This window comes from Phalacrocorax aristotelis, chromosome 1 (genome assembly GCF_949628215.1).
Source record: "Phalacrocorax aristotelis chromosome 1, bGulAri2.1, whole genome shotgun sequence".
Lineage (NCBI taxonomy): Eukaryota > Metazoa > Chordata > Aves > Suliformes > Phalacrocoracidae > Phalacrocorax > Phalacrocorax aristotelis.
In genome coordinates, this window is record NC_134276.1 from 156,272,734 (window position 1) to 156,294,485 (window position 21,752).

Consider the following 21,752-nt stretch of genomic DNA (forward strand, 5'->3'; position numbering starts at 1 on the left):
TGTAAAAACAAAAAGAAATTCAGAGGCAAAAATTAATGTTATGTGATGTTGTAGAAGCAAGATATTAACGGATATGTAATTTGTAGCTAATGATTTATCATTCTTCAACTCAATGCAGATGTTACAACTGCTTTACCTTGGATGTCGTTGGTAGCGTAGCTTTTGGTACTGAGGTGGATTCTCAGAAGAACCCCAATGACCCCTTTGTTGAGAATTGCAGAACATTCTTTGAAATGTCTTTGTTTAAGCCTCTCCTCATTCTAATCCGTGAGTATAGTCTACATTTGTCTACTTCTTTATGGTAATTTTCTATACGTCATTCTCAAATTGCAAAACATGCTGAAGCAGGAGCAGGAAGATGTATAGTAGACTTTATTACAGAGGTGTTCAGAGTGCAACCTACAGGCCAAATATACACTTGAGATTTCCATCATATCCTCCACAGCTCTTGTCACCATTAGCGCAACTTCCTCCAGAAACTGAGAGCTGGGAAAGGTAATGCTCCAGGTTGAACTGAATAGGAGGTTTCTGGAACCTACAGTTTCTACGGTATCTCTTTTAATACACTTCTGCATTAAAACAGAGTAACTGCACTTCAGAGCCTGAGAATAAAGTTTTTGTGCATTTGGTTTGCTTGGTAAAAGTTGAAATCCCACCCATAAACAACAGTGGGATAATAACACACTAAAGAAAGAGGTGGAGAAGTATACGCAGATAGTGTAAGTCCTCCAAATTCTTATTTGATTGCAGCAGCAAACTAGTTGGCTAGAAAGGATAAAAATTGTAAGTGCCAGCACAGGCTGTCATTAAGAGAATGCTTTTTAAAATTTTTTTTCCAGGTGAATAGATAGGGAATGCAGGAATGGGGTATAAAGCCATTTGGTTCTAGGGCATGAAAGCTAAGGCTTCATGGTACTGGTGGCATTGTTAATGCAAGGGTAGTAAGAATTGTAGCTGAGGAAGCCACAGCATAATTGAGGTTGTTGAGGTTTTACTATCTTGCTATCTAGACCTGCTCACAGTAGTGTCAGGTGGCAAAGTTTCCTGTGCCCATCTGATCCTGCTGGCATTACAGATTGCACCTGTACTAGCAGCACATGAACAGTTTCCTTCTGTGTATCCAAAATGTCCTGGGGTTAATGTTTAACCTGATTGCAAAGTGGGATTTGTGACTAATTTCTGAAGGGGCAGAAATGTGCCCCTATATGTCTAAGATGATGTCCTTCATTAAAGAACGTTTTTGTAGGGTTTGGGGTTGGATTCCTTGGTCAACCTCTTTCTGCTAGTACATTACGTGGTCAGAATTTCCACACTGTAGTGCCCTGTTGGGGTTTTCTGATGACTGATTTGTTTGTCTTAAGCTGTTCGTAAGTTAACAAGGGTTTTACTAAGATGCAAGACTTCACTCAGGTTTCTAGTTCCTGACTACAGAGGCCATGAACTGGAGACCGTCCTTGTGATAACACTTCAGGAGGCTGTGGCCTGTTTAGAGAAGCAAAATAAAATAGCAAACCAATATCCTAATATTTGAGAAGCGTAAATGAGAATGAGTACTACACAATTTCATGGATCAGTGCCATAAGCTGCTAGGCTAGTTCAAGGTCCCTCATCTTCTGTATGTAGTTGTTTGAGTAGGCAGAGAAAATAATTCTTCCCTTTGTGGTGGCTCTGTGGCATCAAGAAGCTGAACTGAAATCCTGAAGCATTGTGGAAGTAAGCTTGGAAGGCATCCGTCTGGTAAGGGAGTCCCAGCCAACATGGAATTTCTAAAAGGAAATACTTTACCAGCCCATGGGGGTGGAAGAAAAAGGGGGGAAGGGAGGGAGAAAGGGAAAAATCAGGTTTTGTAAAAGTAACACATCCCACTTGTTGAGTTTTATAATATTAATGAAGGATGGGGACATTATATGCTTTTACAATCTGATTCTGTGTTTTCTTCTTTAAAATCTCTTACAGTTTCTTTCCCATTCATAATGATACCATTGCTCCAGATTTTGCCAAACAAGAAACAAAAGGAACTGAATGGATTTTTCATCCAAACCATTAAAAATGCAATTGTCTTCAGACACCAGCAAGATGCAGCTGAGGTAAGGCCATTTCTGTGATAAATGTTTTTGTCAATGTTTTGATGAAAAACTGGAAGTGGCATAAGTCTCAGCTGAGAAAGCAAACTCAGTCTGTTTGAACATTCAATGCAATTTAGTAAAGATTTTATTCATTTTTAGCTTTACATACTATCAACCAGGCTTAGTGTTGATGCAGAATTGTTAACCCATTACAAGAAAGACTGCTTCTCTTAGTTTTGGTGTTCCAATAAGGATACGGAAAATGTTACATCTGAGATGACTTTCCAAGCCAATTTCTAGGCCGAGAAGGAAGGATTCACCCTGTAGAATTTTTTCTCATCTTGAAATCAGGGGTTTTGTCTATGCTACTTTTCCTTAACGAGCAAAGAAAGGGGAGCCCCCACTGAGTGTTTCAACCCAGTCGTTACCTGGGAGCCGAGCTAGGTTTTATACAGTCCTGTGACAGTTCCTACTGCTTTTGAAGATGGAAAGAACCTGAATGTCTAGTTAAGAGCAGCCACTTGATACTGAGATGGCTGAAAAGTAGTAAATTCTACCTGAAGTATGCAAACTAATGGGTATGCATTATTAGCAAATTGTTTGTTACCCATGTATTTCTCTTTTATCTGGACATAAGGCAGTTCTGGAGGGTTTTTTTGTTTTGTTTTAATCACTGTTGTTCTATAAAGTATCGGAAGGCATGTGCATTTTTATGAACATCTCTCTGTTTTTGATATATGAAGCATTTGGAATACAGGCATGTGATTCATTTCTGTGATACAAAAGTTCTTCAGGTCTACTTGTTCTTTTGGACAAATCTTTACTTCTGAATGCACGAAATATCCCTAAAAATAAGTTAACCACTTAATTGTGGATGTGTAGTGAGAAACAAAGAACATTAGTGAGAATTCCATTTTAAAGGTAACTGAGACAAGTTTTGCATATCAGTGGACATGAAACACTCTACAATGTACACATTAAGAAGTTAATATTGAAAGATAAGAGATGTTTCTTACCACTTTGAGATGAAGAGCCGTTTGATGGGGTAATAGCACAGGTAAGAATGGATCCTCCCAACTTTTTCTCACGGATGTCACCTTTCAGGAAAAAATGGATTTTGATTTACCCTATGTTACATTTAAAAATCAAATTTATTTTCAAAGATATTGCTGCTCTTTGCTCTGTTGCATGTTTTGCTCTTTTTCTTTGACTTTTTCTGCAGTAAAGTCTCACTTCTTTATTAGTTGCACTTTATTGGTACATGCTTCTGGTCTTTCCTCCAGCCTACCTTTATGAGTCTTTTCTCCCACTAGCCTTTAGGTCTTTACTCCGTTCTTCGTTGCATCCAAAAGATTGTAAGCAGCACTGACCAGCCATAAACAATTCATGATTCATAAACATGGTTCCTGGCCCAGGCTCAGTGCTGGAGGAATATTTTCTAGCAGGGATGGTATATCTAAGCTGCTTGCAGACACCTCATTTCTAGTGCACAGGTCCAGTGTGAGCTTCGAATGGCATGCTGGTGTGGCTGTATGTATGGAAAGTTTAGAATCAAAGGTTTATGCCAAAGGGGTCTGTGTGAAAAGTCTATTCTGTCTATCAATTATAAAAGCATAAAAGGGACAATGAAACAATCTAATGAGGATTAAAGTAGTTAATGTATTAACTACTATTAATAAAATGTGATGTGTTTCTGTGGCAGTAGCACTGAGGGCATTGATCATGGACTAAATCCCTCACTATACTAAAGAGAGTCACTCCGTCAAACTGCGGACTCAGATAAAGGATAGCAGGTGTGTATGGTTAGGAGAAAACACAAAGAAAACCAAGATAGTAGTGACAAGAGCAGGTGGTGGCATTCTCCGCATATGCAGCCTGTTTGCAGGTTTCAGTGGTTGATGGAGCAGAAGTTTAAGGCTATATTGGAAGCAGCGTTGGGAGATGCTGTAAGAGATAGCACGTGGCAGTAGCTGCCCAGTATGAGGGCAGTGTGGAGGAAAGTACAAGGTCCATGTTTGCCTTAACAGTGTATGCACAAGTCCATGACTGGCTGTGGTCCTGCCTGCTCCTGGACTTTTGCCTAGTTTGTAAAATTGGCACATGGGAACTATTACAAACAGTGGGAGTTAGACACTTAAGAACAGATTTCTGAGAGTGCATTAAGTCCCCTTTGCGGTTCAGGATCATTAATGCGGCTCTCAAAAGTGACCGGAAAGTTTGGAGCTTCCTTTTTTCCCCCTTTTTGCTCCCTGTCTCCTTACATGCTCTTAGAATTTTGACTATTTTAGGTTGGTGGCACACAAGTCTCGTTACAAGTGTAGGCAACTTAATAATTTGCCAGGAACATTAAAATGGTATGTGAAACAGATCAAAATGCAGCTGTGTCCAATTTAATGCAGAAATGTAATCTGTAGAGATTAGGTGTCCCAGATAGCCCTGCATTGAAGGAGAATTACATCGTGTGTCCTAGGTCACAAATGATGAAATGTACCCACTGAAGTCAGTTGGAGTTTTGGCACTGAATTTTCATGAGGCCAAGATATAACCGGTAGCTACTGGTTCTTCTTGCTAATAATGGGAGCTATAAGCAAAGTCTTACAGTCTCCCTGTGCTGCATTAGGCCAATGGGTATTCCTTAGGTTGCCACATTCCTAGACGTTACATTGTGTGCATCTTTTACTCCTCATTGATTTTATCACCATTAAAACTGCTTTTGTTTTTTTTTTCTTTGGGGGAGGAAAAAAAAAGCTTTGGGAGCAAACTATAAAGCAATGAAAAGCTCCACGGAAGTGTTTCAGCTGAAGCTTGTCTTCCTCTCATCTGCAGCTAACGTGAACGAAGAATAAAGAAAGGCCAGAAAACAACGTGACAAGCAAAGTCAGCCTGTTATCATCCCTGTTCTATCAGTAAATGAAACAATAGTTCTGAATGCATAAACATAATTCCATGGGCAGATAGTAATTTTACAGCCAGGTTTAGATCTAATAATACACTTGCACCTTATATGAGATCTGTGATGTCACTGTCTCTCATCCCATCGGTTAGTGCTGCAGATGTCATTTTAATTATATATTATCTTTGGTCAGTCAGTTTCAGTCCTGGATACTCCACTCATTTGGCTTATGTACAAAAACACTTAGCGGTCGTACTTTAGAAATTTTAATATATTACAATAATTTCAATCCACGCATAAATGTAAAATGCTTTTCCCACTATTTACAGAAGAGCAAATTCACCCTGCTCAGCAGAACCAGCACAAATTTAATGCACCACTTAACACCTACTTTGAAGACTCCAGCAGGATGTAAGTGTTCAAATACCTTATCCTGATTATCTGCCCAGGTTTAAATTTTTCCCTTAGGCAAAATGTTTCCAGAAACAGGGCAGATAGACTGTTTGTTTACTTCAATAAATGATACTTTGATAGATTTTAATTTAATAATCTGATATGCAAATCATTATTCATGTAAGAGTTGTTTTTCTATCATGTTATAGCTCAGTTCTTAACCATCAGTCTGTTTTAAATGATGATATCTAGATGACGGAGTCTTTCATGGTGCTCAAAATTGAGACTTCTTTCTAAAACTGTGGGTTGAAACTAAGCCCCCTCAGCAGATGAAAGGCCGGGATTCTATTTGTAATCCATAGAAATAACACCAATTGGAATGTAACAATTTAAGGATATTGCAAAATGTTTTTGGAAAATCACAACAGGTCTGTGGGAAAATCCAATTTTTTGAAATATGCACCCTGTTAACAAGGAGAATTGGAGAGATCACAGAGGCTGCAGCACGTTCTTCTGGCATCTCCTGATTTCTCCAATCATATTCTCTGCTGTGAATGCATAATTCAAGGTCACTGATCCATGCCAGGCAGGTAGTAACCTGATGATATTTCTCATGATGACCAGCTGTTTCTTGGTGTTCTCAAGCCGATTTGAAATGAGAGGGTGACAAAGCACAGAGAAGTATCACCAGAACTGTATTCATTGGCATGTCAGTTGGCAGTTTAGTCAATCTGTCTGGAGACCTACGGACTACCTGAATGCTTTTGGTGTAAGTGCAGAGCAGACAGAAGGAACAATGGGAGAAGACTGTGAAGGCTGTGCTGCAGTGAGCCACGCTGCCTGTGAGCCACGTGGTGTAAAGCCACGAAGAAGCTGTATGGTGCTGTCAGTCCTGGTGATCGTCTGCCCTGCCATGAATTGGTATGGCCCTGGGATGCTCTGTTACTCTACTGTGCTAGGTCTAGATCAAAAGAGGCTTTCCTCAGGTCAGCAACTGCCAGTGAACAACTGCAACCCCCTCCGGTTTTCCCCACTTTGCATTCTCATTCCCGCTGGTCCTTTCCCTCATCCCTGGTAGATACAGTCACAGGGGGCTCTGCTGTCCCCTGGCTGCCTGCACACCCAAGCAGGCATGAGTGCTTCCTGGTGTCTGGAGATCCTTTGGTTTTCTAGCATCAGCAATGGGAGCCTAAAAAGGTTGAGAAACTGAATTTTGAGGAAGGCTGAAACTAAGCTGTTTAAACACTGTGAAGGGGAGAGAGATGCCCTTTCACTATAGGGTAGCAATAGTAATGTAGTATAAGGAAGTGGTATCTTTTAATATCTTTCTGGGAATGATGGCCTGGTTACCACTTTAATCTCTGAAACACTGATTTCCAAGGAAAAACTTGCCATGAGCTCCCCTAAATGCTTTACCTAAGGGGAAGAGGGATGTGTGTGTGTACCTGCATTCTGGAGGATAAGGGACAATCTGAAAACCTAATTACTGTGGCACTCTGTTCTTTTCTCTTCCTTCCCCAGCAGTTCCCTGGAGTTTTTCCTTTTCATGGACTAATGAACTATTTTATTCAAGAGCTGCTTGAAATGAGTTGAGCAGAGGTAATCCTCCTGAAAAAGTCTGATCCTCTCCTTGTCAGGGGAAAACTATACAATTACTAAGAAAACTTAGTTAAAATTTTGCTAAATACTATGTACATTCCAGGAGCTATGTGTGTGTTTGAACTGTGGAAATGCAGTACAGATGTTAAAAAGTAAATATTTTTCTAAGGAAACAGCAGATGGGAGGATTAGACACCTTCTAATAGTGTGCAGTTTTCCTGCCTTTGTAGAAAACCAAGCAAAACTTGTTTATATTTGAGAGAAGGTGGTGTCCGTTTAAGGATACACACTATATGGCTATATTAAATACCCATTTCTACTGATTAATAAAGCCAGTAAAGCAAAGGATCAGTCTGGTCCTTTTGTTTTTCTAAGTCTGTAGGAGGGATGGTGTGATTCTGTTCCTCTGGGCTGTTCTCACGATTTGATCGTTTCATTATCCACTGCCTTTGTCAGGAGGAAATGTGAAGTGGGCTTTCCAGAAAGGTAGATGAGTATCTTAAATGTACAGAGGGAATTTGTGCTAAATATAGTGTTTGAACCCAAATCTTAAACCTATATATCTGCTGTTTTAAGCAGAAGGTTATAATTTCTCTAGTATATAGTAAAAATCTTTTGAACATTAAATCTGGTTTTTGTGCTTGGACAGCATACAGTGCTTAAAGGGGAAAAAAAAGTGGTTTTATGGTAAAAGGTGTTTTATTTATTATCTTTTAAAAATCAAGCCATTACTACTTGCTTTTAAAATTGTGTTCCTTCCTTCCTACATTTGAAGAAAAATCCTTTTTGGCTTTTTTTTCTTTTTCTTAAAGATGTAATTAATTTTATAACTTCCTCAGGATTTCTTAAGTGGGCATTTAAACATAACAAGGTCTCAAAGCCTTGAATGGAGATGAACTTGAAATCCCTCTTACTTTTGGTCACCAGTTGAAATTTGTTGATCAGTCTGTTGTTATCCTTCCAACCATGAATTGCAGGCCTGCAAAAGTGATCTTTTGGTTTCAGGCCTGGGCTGAAGTGTCTGGCTGAGGTGCTTTCATCATGAAATGCAGTTCTGCAGTCTCTCTGCTCAGAAGAGATCAAGGACAGAATAAGTAACGAGAGCGGTGACTTTCTCACCTCCCTGAGGCATGTTGATGGAGAAGAAGGAGGAGTTTTGCATTACTGCTGCATCTGTCCCAGTTCTGCAGCCCAGCACACCTGTGAGCCCAGCACTTTATGAGCACTGCAGTCACAAGAAGACAGCAAATGTCTGTTTGGTTACCTGCTGCTAGCAAGCACGTAACAAGTCTGCTTGCTGTCACTCACCCTTTGCTCTTATCATGCCATTTCTACTGCCTTCTTGGTTTTGGATCTGAGTACTTTATGGACCCTAGACAAGGAACAGACAGATGGTATCATGTATATATTATCTGCCCCACTCCAGCAAACCTTGCATCAACTGTAACAAAATAATCTTGGCATCTGGGACTCTCTCCAATACCTCCATATCTACCCTCTCTTTTTTAGTCTTTTTCAGCCACTGCTGCGTATCTTCATTTCTTCTTTAGGGGGTGACAGGAGCAGTGTTCCTATCTCATAGTTCACGTGTCCCACCTCAGCTATAATCTGGGGTCCAAGCTGTTGTCATGCACGTGAGCAATCTCATTGACTTCTTGGAGCACTGCTCACGTGCTTCAGTTTGCAAGTACATAGCCTTGTACCAGAGGACAGAAGTGAAATCAAAGGACCAGGGTGTTCATACTAATCAAGCTGGTGAAGTTTTTGGGTATCCAGAGTTGCCAAGAATGATCTTGCAGACAGGACTGGGAAAATGTGAATATCTATGCAAGAAAAGCTAACCTCACCTTCTAAAAGATGTGTGGGGCAGCTCCTTCAGAGGGCCTTTTAAAAAATGGTATTTTTGCTCTTTTCTGGGCAGAGCATGGGAGGTTCAGATGCTCCCTATAGCAGTGTTAATCCCCAGGAAGTTATTAGGCCATCAGGATGCCTTCAGAGTTACAGGGAAGGAGGATTTAAATGCTTCTGTCAATAAGGTTTGCATGTATTTTCCTCTGTTTTCACCAGGTGGTGCAGGAAGTGGAGATGCACATTTGGCTTTGCTGATCTACAACATATGAGAAACATCTTTTAACTGAGAAGGGTGGGATTTTTAGTGTTGAAAAAAGGCTTTTTCATCCAGAGTAAAAATAAATAAACCCACATGTTCAGTTGTTGGTAATGTCAAGGGTTTTAGTGACATTTTAAAATTGTGTTCAAATGGTAAAATCAGTCACTTAAAATATTGTTTATCAAAAATCCAGGCCAAAAGATAGTTTAAGGACTCTTTCAAATAATGTTTACAGTAAAATTTTTCTGCAAAACTGGAGGAGGAAAAAATTAAAAGGCAAACTTGTCTTTTTTTAAAGAAACTGCCCTGTCATTGAAGGGGAGATCAAAGGTTTGTGGTGTGGTGGTGGTTTTTTGGGGTTTTTTTTTTGCCAGTCCTACTCTTACACCTCTTTCTAGATGCTGGTTGTTGTGGCTATATCCTGTTTTTCCTGTTCTTCATACTGAAGGCAGGGGGGATGTCACAGTTCTGTTTTATATGTCCATAAAAATAAGAACAGCAAGAGCTCATTGTGCTTTGAAGGTGGGATCCAGCAAAGATGGGTCTGTGTCACTGAGCTTTGTGGTGGTTTGACCAGCACAGGTGAAAACCGGAGGATGAGGAAGCCAAAAAAAGGTGGTTGTTCCTTATAAAGGCCTGGGGTCTCTCGCTTCTCCTCTGCAACCTAGACCTGGCCCACCCCATAATGAATTTTTTTGCTTTACCCTCCCTTATGATGGCAAGGGGACCCTGTGCTTGTTATCTGGAGTGAAGTTCAAACATTGAAAATAGTGTTTATGCCTGTTATAATTCCCTGTAGGCAATAACGTCAGTGCTGGCCACTTGTCCCAGCCTGATCCTGTGCTAGTAATGAGTATTCGCAGCATGCATTTCAATGTCTGATTAAACCTTTCTGAAAGGCCATCTGTTTGAGGAGGATGTGGCATAGGCTTTAATACTTTTTATACCTAGTACTCAGTACTGCTGTTTCATGACCTTAGACATAAAGTTTGTCCCCTGGTTAGTTAGCATGTCTCCTGCTACTCCAATCAGAGAAAATAATTGGATCAAGGCTGTTGCAACCTGTTGGGTCACTGCGTGTCTTTGGGGAAATGTTCCTGGGTGTTGGGTCACAGAAGTTACACAGACCCAATGAGACTTTGCTGTGTCTAGGGCTGAGAAAAAGGTATCTGTTTTCTGGGAAGGGAGTAAAGAATCTCCAGCTGCTTTTCTTTTCTAGCACTTGGGGCAGAATCTGATGCAGTCGTATATCTGTTGTTGATACATGCCAAATCAGTAAGTAATCTGGCCTTTGTGTTGCATGTTCTCATCTGTGCAAAATATCCAACCTAAGCAGTGTGAGGTCTGTCTTTCAGGGTCATTTTCCAGTAGGCTTGGAAGTGCAGTTTCTCTTTGTGATTCCCTCAGCACAAAGTAAATATTCTCCAACCTGTCTTTTCCCACTTCCTGTCATTTGCTTTCCTTCATGGTACAATCTCAGTACTCATTCCTTTGGCTGAAAGGAAAAATTGTCACCCTGAAATTGTGCACATTCCCTTTCTTTTGTAACTTCTCTCTCTTGCAGTTCCTTGTCTCTTCTCTACATTGCCCTTGCGTGCTGTCCCTCCCAAGTTTCTCAGAAGATCCTACTTTAGGTCACTGAAAGCCCTTCCTTTTTCCTGCTTAATCTGTGATCTGGTCTTAATCCAGGGCGTGGGGTTTTCAAATCAGCAAACAGGGAATCTTGCCATAAAATGAAATCATCTGGAGATTAATTTTCTGTGTAACAGGGTGGTGGCCTTTTATGCCAAGGTGTGATATAAGATCTAATCTTCATTTACATAGCCATTTTCCTTTTTTTTAACTTACTCTTGATCTAAATCTGCAAGGGATCTGTTGACTGGGAGTTTTATGTATTTATTTTACTTTGCTGTTCAGAGCAATAGCATGTTTGGGTACTTTCCCCTCTACAAACTGACTTTCTTCTGACACATGTAACTAGAGCATAGCATCTAAATTCTTAATTTAGAAAAAAATCACAGATTTACTGACCTAATTGCAATAATAGAGCTTTCCCTTTCTCTGTCAGTTTTATCTTTCAGATTTCATCCTTCTTTTTTTTTTTCTTTTATCTGTTATTGATTCACCCTCCTTCCTCCCTGAGTCACTCCCAGAACTAGGAGGGGAGTTGCAGCACTTTGTGGTATTAGTGGGTGATCTTCGAATTTGTCTCTGTTAGCCTCTCTGTTTCTCTATTTGCCTACGGTGACCTCTCTCAGCCCCATGCACTGCCTTCTTTTTGCAATACAGTATGACCTTTTCTGAAGCAGTTATGAAAAAGCCGTTTCATGATATTTCATTCTGGTTCAACCGTCTTGTCCAGCTGTTGGCATGTTTTGATCTCTGGAGGTTTTTCCCTTGATCTATTTCAACTGTTGGTATTTACTTTGCACTCCTTTGATATTTCTCCCTTTTCTCTTGTGTCTGCTTACCTTAGCAGATCCATACTCCTACTTAGAAAAGATACCGATAGCCTGTCTTGCCAACAGGAGAACCATTTATGTGGCCAGCATTGGGATGCCAAGTACATGAAGTTGCTTTTCTTTTGAATCTGGTTGCAAGTCAGTCTGACCATCTCAATGCACCAAGGTGGCCAACATTGTTTGCTGGGGCAATTTTCTTCTTGCCACCATGCCCACGCTGCCCCGGGGGCTGCCTCTCCTCCCCCAGTCTGCTGGAGCCAGCAGAGCCAGAGGCCTTCACTAGACCCCATCTGCTCATGACCGTATCTGGATTTTGAGGATAATTTAACATTAGAGTTACTTATTTTGGAAAACAACAGATTGTCTGTCACTAGATACCTTGAGGAGAGGCTTTCTAAAGTGTGCCCTTGAGGTCAGCTGGCTGCAAGGCAGGAATCCCTGCATGGTGTTCTTCCAGCTGCCTTTTGCTAAAGAGCAGCCTGAACGACTGCAGCGATTCCTCTCCATCCCCAAAAATCTGCCTAGGAAATCCTGTGTCCTCAGCAGTCAATGGCAGCCTTGCCCTGGCTTCATAGGCTGTGACTGTGCGGGGCTTTCTCTACTTTCTTCACAGCGACTACCCTTCATTTTTCCCTCCTGATGGGATAAAAGTAAGCTATATCTAAGAGAGACGGAGACTAGAGGGGAGCCGAGCACCTCCTTTCTCTCTTCAACAGAAATGTACACTTTTTAATAATGTAATCTCAATTAAAAACATACCAATTAAAATGGGCTTTTTAGTAGGTCTCTCGGGGGAGCAAGCCATAATTCACATTAAAATGTAAAGCTTCAGAAGCAGGGAGAGCTAGGTGCATTGCGAGTGCCCAAATATTCAGTGATCTTAATTACAATGGAAACTCGGTAAATTGCTTTGTGCCACAATCCATTATTAACAGCTTAATGAATATCACTGCTGCCTGTTTTAAACTGCTCCACAGTGAAAATTGTTGTCAGTATTTCAGTTGTGAACCCTGATTTTTAGTGTGTTTGTAGTTGGTCCCTTAAAAGGGGGAGGTGGGTGAAAGCCTGCAGGCTTGGCTTTGGGTCTGGGTAAGTTCTGCTGGCTGCAGCATCCAGAGAGAGAGACAGGAGGAAAGATGGAGCTTTTGTGTTTCACCAGTACTGGGCCTGGTCAGGGGTTAAATCTGCTCCTTATACAGTTTAAGAGCAATGTCGTGGCTGTTCTTTGGGTGTGCAAAGGGCCCTTATGCCAGCTGTGGCATCACCAGAGCACGGAGCTACCTTTACATGTGCTGTTCCTCTGCATAATACCCATTAGGCTGGAGGACTGCTTGGGGTGTCTGCTCAGGAGTAAAGGGAAGCAATAGTGTAACAGCCCCTAATCAAGCATGCTGATGAGCTTATTTTGGAGAGAGCAAAGTGCAAGTTGGTTCGAATTTTCCAAGTTTTAGCTAGCAAAAAGCTGATTTGTGGTATGGAATTATGCAAGTCCTTTTGGAGCACAGAAATGTAAGCAGTGATTGTGCTCAGCTCTGAACAGGGAAGAAACATTTATTTTCTTTCTTGACACTTATTATGGCTGTAATTGTGCTAATGTTAAGATGCTATATATTTAGATGTATATTTGTGGTAAACTGGTACCTTTCCCCCCTTCTCAAAGCAGCTTAATATTTCAAGGGTAAAGGTTATTATTAGGAACGTTATTATTTTAGATGCTAACAGCAGGTATAGTAGGCTTATAGTTGTGCCCCACTGAAGTGTTAAGCTGTAGGGATTTAAATAGCCATGGTCTGGCTTCTATGAGATTTATTATTTATTGTGGGTGTTGCATTTTCACTTTCCACTTGATCATGTGGTCTGACCAGAGGGTCACAATCCCCAAAGTGGGGTTACTGCCAGGTGTTTGACAAGGTCTTGAGAAGATCTGAGCAAGATGCAAAGTAGATCTCAGGACAGAAATGACTGGCAACTGCTCTTCTGATTCAGAGTAGTCACAAGCGCACATATGGGATAAACATGATTTGTCTGAATGTAATTAATGTCTCGGGTTTTGCTATTATTATTCTGATTAAGTTTTTCTGGAAAACAACAAAAGCGTATTCACTTTCCCCATCTCAGAAATGGCAGCATTACTCATAATGATGTTAACTTGCACCCTGCCTATTACACAGAGCTCTCCTGGTTCATTATATCAATAATTACACATTGGATTTTTTTTTTTCTTGTGAAAAATCTTTTGTTGACAGAAGAGTAATGATGCCTGTAAGTTGCTTAAGTATTGCTCAGTCAGGGATACATAAGATATGGGAGATGTCCTCCTATTTTGGGGGAGAAAGACATCTGGTATTCTGGCATGCTGTTAATATTAATGTGTTTCTGAAGTTGGTGTTTTGGTTTTTTTTTAGTTTGACTTTAGGAAGCATTCCAGACCACAGGGCTGCCTGACTGTCATTTTTCATGCATGCCTGTATTGGCAGATGACAAAGTGGCACAAAGTATATAAAATGCCATCTAATTTTTCTTTCGTTCTTTACTTCACACACACATGCTTCTTCTGTGTTGATCAGTGTGCACAAAATGCCTATATTTGCAAGATAATAGCTGTGTAAATACGAGAAAGTCGTATTGAAACTCTGTGAAGGAAAGAAGAGCATGGGGAGAATCCTTCCTGCTACTGAGGAGCCATCTATTGGATAAAACCCATAACTGAAACAAGCATCCATGAGACAGCAGAGGATAACACAATTTGTTATTGGTCACCAGGTAGCTGAAAATAATCCTTTCCTTCCCAGTGCTGCTTTCACCCACTGCTTTAGAAACCTGTACCCCTTCATGCACACAAGTAGAGTCAGATGTAGAGGTGATTTATGTACTATAGGTGAAAGCCAGTTTAATATAGCCAAAGATCCAGGATAAATCCTAATGTAGGGTGCAGGTGTGATCATGAATGGATAAGCCAGCAGTAGGATTGCCCGCCAGTGACAGAGAGCAGTTGCTCAGGAAGTAATAGAAAAGACAAGTGGTTTTTCCATATTGTTAATAAAGAACATAAATAACATTAACTGTACTTTCTTTGTAACAGTGCCTGTCATTTATATCAGTCTCACAGCCATAATTAGTTTAGTTTAAAAAAAAATTTGTTTTGGTTACCCAGAATTACTTACAGCCATCACAAAACCAAATAATGAGGTGTACCTCCCTCAAAATGTATGCAATCTATATGTAATATGATGCAGAAAGAGAGAATCTTGAAAAAACCATGGGGAGAGATGAGGGAGCTCAGGATGTGAACAGTAAATTCCCAGGATGGTCCCCAAACATCTTGATGGCTCTTCGAAATGGGTGGTGGGGCTTTGCAAGCATGTTAATGAGAGCATATGAGGCAGGAATAACAAAGGATAAAGAAACAATAATGAGATTCTTGTGCATTTTCTTGAATGTCAGGCAACTGCTAAAAACAGAACTGTAATTAATCAGGAATTAAATTTAAGCAAATACAATTATAATCTGTGGCAAGTAGAAAAGGAACAGAGGGCTGCCTGCAACAGCAGCCTTTAGTCAGCAGTTTGAGTCAGCAGAGGGTCGAGCTGCTGGGTGTCAGACACTTAGCCTAAAACACTCCCTTCCTGCATCCTCCCTTCCTCCCACAAATAGCGGGGTTGGGGGGAGTGTCGGATGGTTTACTGGGAGGCCAGATAACCTTTGGGAGAGGATGCGTGCATACAGTGTGCAGCAGAGTGGTCAGCTCGCCGCTGATTTGGGAGTCAGTGACTCTTCCACACACTGGCATGCATGGGGTGGGGAGGGGGAGCCCAAGCTGTTGTTCTTCCCCAGCCCCCAGTTATTTCTTCTCTTGCTGTAGTTGCCGACTATGTATTCTGATTACCTCACTCCTCCCCCCTTCAAGCAGCAAAACGTGTGGGGCAAGAGAAGCTCAGCTACCACACACACAAATCTAATATTTATTGTTTGTACTCTGATAATGCCAGGAGTCGTTATCGCAGTGTTGTTATCCTAAATGTTTTGCAAATACAGAATAAGGAGGTTGCAGTCCACTTTATTTGCTACTAGTGTTTCTTGCTCACCGTGATGCAGGGTTTGGGAAAGCTGGATGAGACCCTCTAGCCATTGCATTTTGGACTGTTTTCTGAGCCTTCCCCATGTGTGCATGCAATGGAGGGAGCTGTGGTTATACTGTTGTGCTGTGCTCTGGGCAGAGATGCCAACCAGCTGCCACAAAATGCATGACACTTGTTTGCCATTACACTGAATTTCACGGAGAAACTTAGTCCTTTTAGACAGCCAGCTCATTCTGCTCAGCCGGGTATTGGAAAGAAAATGCCCAGAGTCAGTAAATGGACCAGGCTGCAGGCAATCCCTTGGTTTTACATTGAAGAACTACTGGAAGGATTTCCAGCTCTCTAGGCAAGCCCTCAGTTTCTCTGGGGGCCCACATAAGTAATGAAACAATCAAATAGGTGTGAGCCTTATTTTCTCTCTCCTATAATTGTAGTATCTCTTCATCCTACATATCACTTCAGCCAAGTTAGGCCTCTGGCTAGGATCTTTGCAGCTCACAGTCAACAGGTCCACACACTTAAGATTAAAAATAGCCTCCTTCTACAAGAGCCATCAAGAGCTATGTTAAACTTGTCCCAACTAGCAACGGTTTTTTGTTCTCTCTCCATTCACTAAGAATTAGATCTGAAATTCAAATTTATTTTCATTCCTGGACTGTTTGGGAACATCTCGAGGAGGAGGCTGTTGTCTTTCAAGATGTGAGCTCTCTAGTGCCATTTGCATCAGTTTAAGCTGAAGGGAGATGGGTCCCTAACAAAATCTTGTTTTTAAGAATTCCCCCCAGCTTTCTTTTCAGGTCAAATTAGGCTTACCCATGCCTCTGTAGGTTACTAATACTCTTACGTTAACTTTGTGTTTTGAAAAGTGCAAAATTTTTGAGGAAGAAACCAGCAGTACCTGAGCACTCTTCTCCCTCACCTCATGAACAGAGGCACTACCACGTGAAAACAGTTTTGTACTTTTCAGCAGTATGATTCTTCTGTTACCAGCATACTTTGTTAAAGACCTACTGAAGTAATATATGTGTAGACACACATATGCAAGTACGTGTTGTGGAGCCTCAGACATTACAGGGATAGATGGGTGAAATCCAACGATCTGCAATATCTGCAGTGACTCACTGGAGGAGGGAAGATCTCTCCAGTGACGAAAATGGTTCAGTGCTGGGGTGGACTGCCTGGGGAGGCTGTGGGAAGCTAGGGTTTGGCTGGGCTTTTAAGAACAGGTTAGACAAACAGCTGTCAGTGTTGGTTTGGCTGATGCTGCCTCGTGGCAAGGGGATGGAGTAGATAACTTGCTGAGTTCCTTCCAGGCCTCTTTCCCCCATGTGATGGTGCTTTTGCCTTAAACTCTTTGAGTCTGTGTAAATCTGTTTTCATCCTAGGTCTTAAAGGGTTTTCTGAGATCATCATTAGCTTTTCCTCATGGGGTTTTATGAGATTTGATGCGTGTTGTACTGATTTTACAGATGGAGAAGCTGCACCAGTAATAACTGTTTTAAAGGCAAAAAAGGGAGAGCAGCTTTAAGCATCCCAGATTCTGTGGAGGTCAGTGCTTTAACCAGTAATTTGTATCGGCCATTCTGCAGATTAGTGGCAAACTCAGCCAATAAAATCCATGTCATACTTGAATTTATGCTTACTCTTGGTTTTTTACTTTTACTTTTTTAAAAATAGCATTTGTCACGTATAGAAGACGTGTTTTGTTACCGTGTTTAATACTTTCCAAGCTCAAGTGCTTTCGTCAATTTGCTGACATATCTGCCCCTTCTGGGCCTGCGCAGCATTTCACGTAGCATTTTTGCAACATTATTGTAGGGACCCTTCTTTTTCCTTTCCAGTAGAAAGCAAAGGCATTGCTGTGGCTTCTGACATAAAATACGGTGTCATTGAATACTCACAGTGCTCCCTCATTGCTCTGAACTGCTGCCAGAAACTTGCATAAGAGTTTAGTGACTATAATATATGAAAACATCATAAAGAGTCCAAAGTTATACAAGATGATCTTAGTCTGGGGTTTCACTACAAATGTTAACATCAGGCCAAGCTGGCAAAAGGCTGCTCCACTTTCCAAGTGGGCAGCCAGTGAATTTTTTTTTTTTTTTGCTTTAAATTTACTCAGATTTTAAATGCAAGTTGTATTGCTTTGTAAGACATGCCTGCCCTCAGACATTCAGCCCATTTACAATAAAAACGTTACAGTGGTTTCACCAGCTGATGTTAACAAATGCAAACAGAAGAGTTTTTTCTGCTGGACTGAAAGCCTCCCAGCCACTCTTGAACAACGGCCATACCCTACAGTTCAACAGACTCCAGGTCCTTCCAGAGCTGAAATCACCCGTGAGGGTACCATGCCCTCAACCTTCTTTGGACACACAAATTTGAGGGCTGTCAGCTCTGGCCTCCCAGTTAATTCCAGCTTCTGGGTTCCAGCACAAGGCAAAAGGACCCTCTCTCTGAAATGTTTTGGAACTGGATGTATTGGCAGAGAGACTGGATTTTAGTGATTTCAGCGAGAAGCTAAATGAAACCTGCAAGTGTTATGGGGAGGTTGAATTTGATCCTTCAAAGCAGTTTGCCAAAGTGATAGTTTTAGTGAGACTGCATTTTGTGCTGCTTTTTCAAAAGCATCTGGGTAGCTACCACAGTGATAACTTCAGTGATACTGATAACTTCAGGGTGACCCAGGTTTGTCCCACCTAAAAAGGTGGTTGCTAAACCAAACTTACAAAAACTGACCCGGATATAAACTAATATAGCAGCGTTAGTACATTTGTGGGAAACTGAAATAATATGTGAACTTTCTACCTGTTAGATAAGGATTCTGAAGCTTTAGCTTCTGCTTTTTTGAGCTGCCATCAGAGCATCTGAGAAAGGCTAGGAGAGTCTGCACACTTTGTGAGTGGTGTTATATTAGCGGCATCACATTTGTATGACTTTTGCACCATAGCAAGTGTTTTGCAGAATACCAACCGACTATGTCATCTAGTTTGATTCCTTGATTCATGTTTAAGTTGCTTTTTGTAGTTCTGGGCTCTTTTGACCTCAAAATGGGGAGGTGAACGATCAGAGTGGTGCAAGATTTGAGTATAGTTTGCAGAAAACACAACTGAAATCACAGCATTAAGAACAAAAATTCCAACTGGTATACATTTGGAAGTTTTCCTGAAGTAATTTTGGACTTCACCTTGCAGAGAAGTTGAATGGCTGAATCTCTCTACCAAAAGCATAACCCAAGGGTCCCCTGGACCCTCAGAGCAGCAGTGAATTTCTCAAAAGGTCAGCCAGTATGTCAATCTTGGATATGAAAACACAGTTCCCTATTTAGAATGGAAAGAGCTGGAGATATCCCCTGCCCCCCGCAGAACCCCTGCCCCCTGTGAGAAAAGTCATGGTACATCACACATGTGAGTGATATCTGTCTCTTCTTCTGACAGCTGCAAAACTTAAAAGCAGTGATTTGAGGAGGGGTGATAGATACCGCCGGATTGGCCTTCCCCAGTATAGCACACATCTATTCTTCCAGTGTGTAGCGCACAGCTCGTTACAGTTCTGTGCAGAATGATTTCTCTGCATGGCCAGGTGATGTTTAAGGAGACTAATGAGAGAAATGATACGGCCCAGAACACTGGTGTCAGGAAATATATTGCAAGGTGTCTGTCTTGGGGAAGCTGAAAGCAGGGCTTGTCTTATTATATATTTCAGAGGGGATGTCTATGTCACCACCAAGTTAGACATGCACCCTGTCCCATGATTTAAATTAGATTTTTTCCAATAGTAGCTTTCGATTCAATTTTCATTGGCTTAATGACAGGCTGTGGTGTACAGGGGCAAAACAAGAGTGAGTTGGCACGCTGTTCTTTTGAAGCAGGAACTTGTTTCTGAGGCCATTGTAACATAACTATGCAAGTGTCAGAGGACAGGATAGAGGCTATTATGGGCTTCTCCTTTTTGTGAGGAAAATCAAACAAATGTCCCCGATGGAAAAAGGAAGGCAGCAGCAGTATGTGATGACCAGAGAATGTGTTTGTGCAGTGACGCTGTCAGTACCTGGTCTGTTGTCAAACTAAAAAAATGCCTTTTTCTTATTTTTCCTGCTGTGAACCGAAGTGGAGAAAACCCCCGTGAATTTCCATGAGGTACCTTTTCCTCATTTCCAGCACTTAACAATCCAATTATATTTGGTTTTATGCTAGTGTTTGCCTCTGTGGCTATTGTTAGGTTTTTGACTCAGTGATTTTTCCATCCTGATGGTGCGGAAAAAAAAATATGTTTCATTATGACTGGTTATAACCCTGGAAATCTTTTCTCTCACTTGGGTTGATGACGATTTTTTATGTTGCATTCTTTACTGATGCCTAAAGTGAAGTAGAATGAACTATAAGGAAGGATCTTAGCTAAAATATAGAAATATAATTCCTTCCACTGTGTAGAATAACCTTGAATAAAGCTCCATCTTTCTAATTTTATGCTCTCCCACCCCACCCCCACCCCCCCATTATTCAAGTAGTTTTTACAAATGAATGTTGTTTTTGTAAGGATTGTTTATGAAGCCATTCCTCTTAGTAACCCCTGCTCACCTGTGAACAAATTACATGGCACAGATCAGGTATCTAGCTCTTTCTTGATAGGGTGACCTTATAAACAGATTCTGCAACAAGAAAAGCTTTTAAATTCCTAACCAAATATATTGTGAGAGTAATAAAAAGAGCTTCTCAAAATGGCCACAGAAGCATTCCAGAGCACATTCTTGGGAATATTCGCTTGTGCTAGCATTCATTAAGTTTGCTTTCAGCAAAAATTCTTGTGAATGAAATTTTATTCACTAGTCATTATGATTATTATTTTACTATCGTACCAATAACCAGATGCTTTGTATAAGGCCAGGACCTGATTTTGTCTAAGGCTGGAGAAACATCTTATAGGGTCTCTGGAGACTGTGTTGCCGAAATATAAGACCAGGCTCAGCTAACAGCTCATGACTGCAAACTGAAAACCCTCAGAGAGCAATGGGTTTGTTTACAAGAAAATTCACAGCTAGAGAAGGATGAATGCAGAACCATACCAAATGGTATATACCCTTTGAATTATAGTAGGTTACAGTGTTACAACTTCACTGAATATGAATGTAATTATACATTTTTATGTTACAAAGGTAGTTTAGGTGATCATGACCAGTCTTACGGATAAAAGGGAGTATCTGTACGGATGCAGTACATTACTATACTGGACTAGTTTATCCACACACTAATGAAAACACTGGAACTGGACTGTTCTGTGGTTTCTTTTATTTAAAAAATGGCCTAACCCAAATATATGTACCAGGAAAATCCCTGAAGTGTAGGCTATACCGAAGAGTTTGGACTCTGAGTTGTGCAATACATGGACTCCCAGAATGTGAATAAAGCCTTACCTGAAAAAGTTAAATGAGATTTTCAGCTATGCTCGGCTGAAGTACGCATGAAGTCTTGTTTCCTCCGGTGTAGAGGAACATAAAAGAGCAGAGGTACCCTATCACTCTGGAGGAGGATGACTGTGGCAGGACAGTTGCAACTTTTGGCTTGCTGTATTAGAAATGAGAGACCAAAGAAGCCTGGCCAATTTGAATACAGAAATTGTGCCTATGTCTAGGCACAAGGAAGTATTTTCAAAGCTGGAACTCATTCACCAAGCACAATGTGTATAATGTTGCTTTGTGTGCCTTCAGTTACTGGGGGAAAAGCATATATCCCATGCCTTTGAAGTGATGGAGTTTGACTGGCCAATTTGTAGAGTCCTTCAGCATGCAGCGACCAGCACTGGCTACTTCCTGGAGCATTGATTCTTGGGGGTACCAGGGTGCAAGATGCACTGTGGTCGTGGGTACAAGGTGCATAATGTACACGTACAAAATGAAAAGGTTGTGCGGGGTGGAAGGAAGGAGCTGCTAAAAAGGCAGCGTGCCAATCCCTTGTATTACTCAAACCTCAAAATAACCATTCCTCTCTGCCTGTAGATTGGTTAGAACAGTTTGCTGGCAGCAGAGCTAAGTGCAGGACACTAAGTATTTATCCTCTTTTGCCGTCTCTCTGCTCTCTTTTCCCATGTTGTGTGAAAAAAAAATATCTGATTAAGTCCTTTGACATTTATAATTAATTAGTCCTTCCTTAC

At 41.1% G+C, this 21,752-nt stretch overlaps 1 protein-coding gene and 1 long non-coding RNA gene across 9 annotated transcripts in view; one reads left to right on the forward strand and one right to left on the reverse strand.

Annotated features, from left to right (window-relative positions):
* Positions 1-21,752, forward strand: part of TBXAS1 (thromboxane A synthase 1) — a 246,768-nt gene that overhangs the window by 154,287 nt on the left and 70,729 nt on the right. For all 8 annotated transcript variants that reach the window (XM_075074660.1, XM_075074670.1, XM_075074718.1 and 5 more), the window contains 2 exons: positions 119-267; positions 1,957-2,087. In XM_075074660.1, coding sequence (XP_074930761.1) covers positions 119-267; positions 1,957-2,087 — 280 coding nt within the window. The remainder of the gene's footprint in view (positions 1-118; positions 268-1,956; positions 2,088-21,752) is intronic.
* Positions 261-4,028, reverse strand: LOC142048127 (uncharacterized). Its single transcript, XR_012657413.1, has 3 exons — positions 3,355-4,028; positions 3,083-3,163; positions 261-1,779 (listed from the first exon to the last, which is right to left on the reverse strand). It is a non-coding gene; the product is annotated as an uncharacterized LOC142048127 (long non-coding RNA).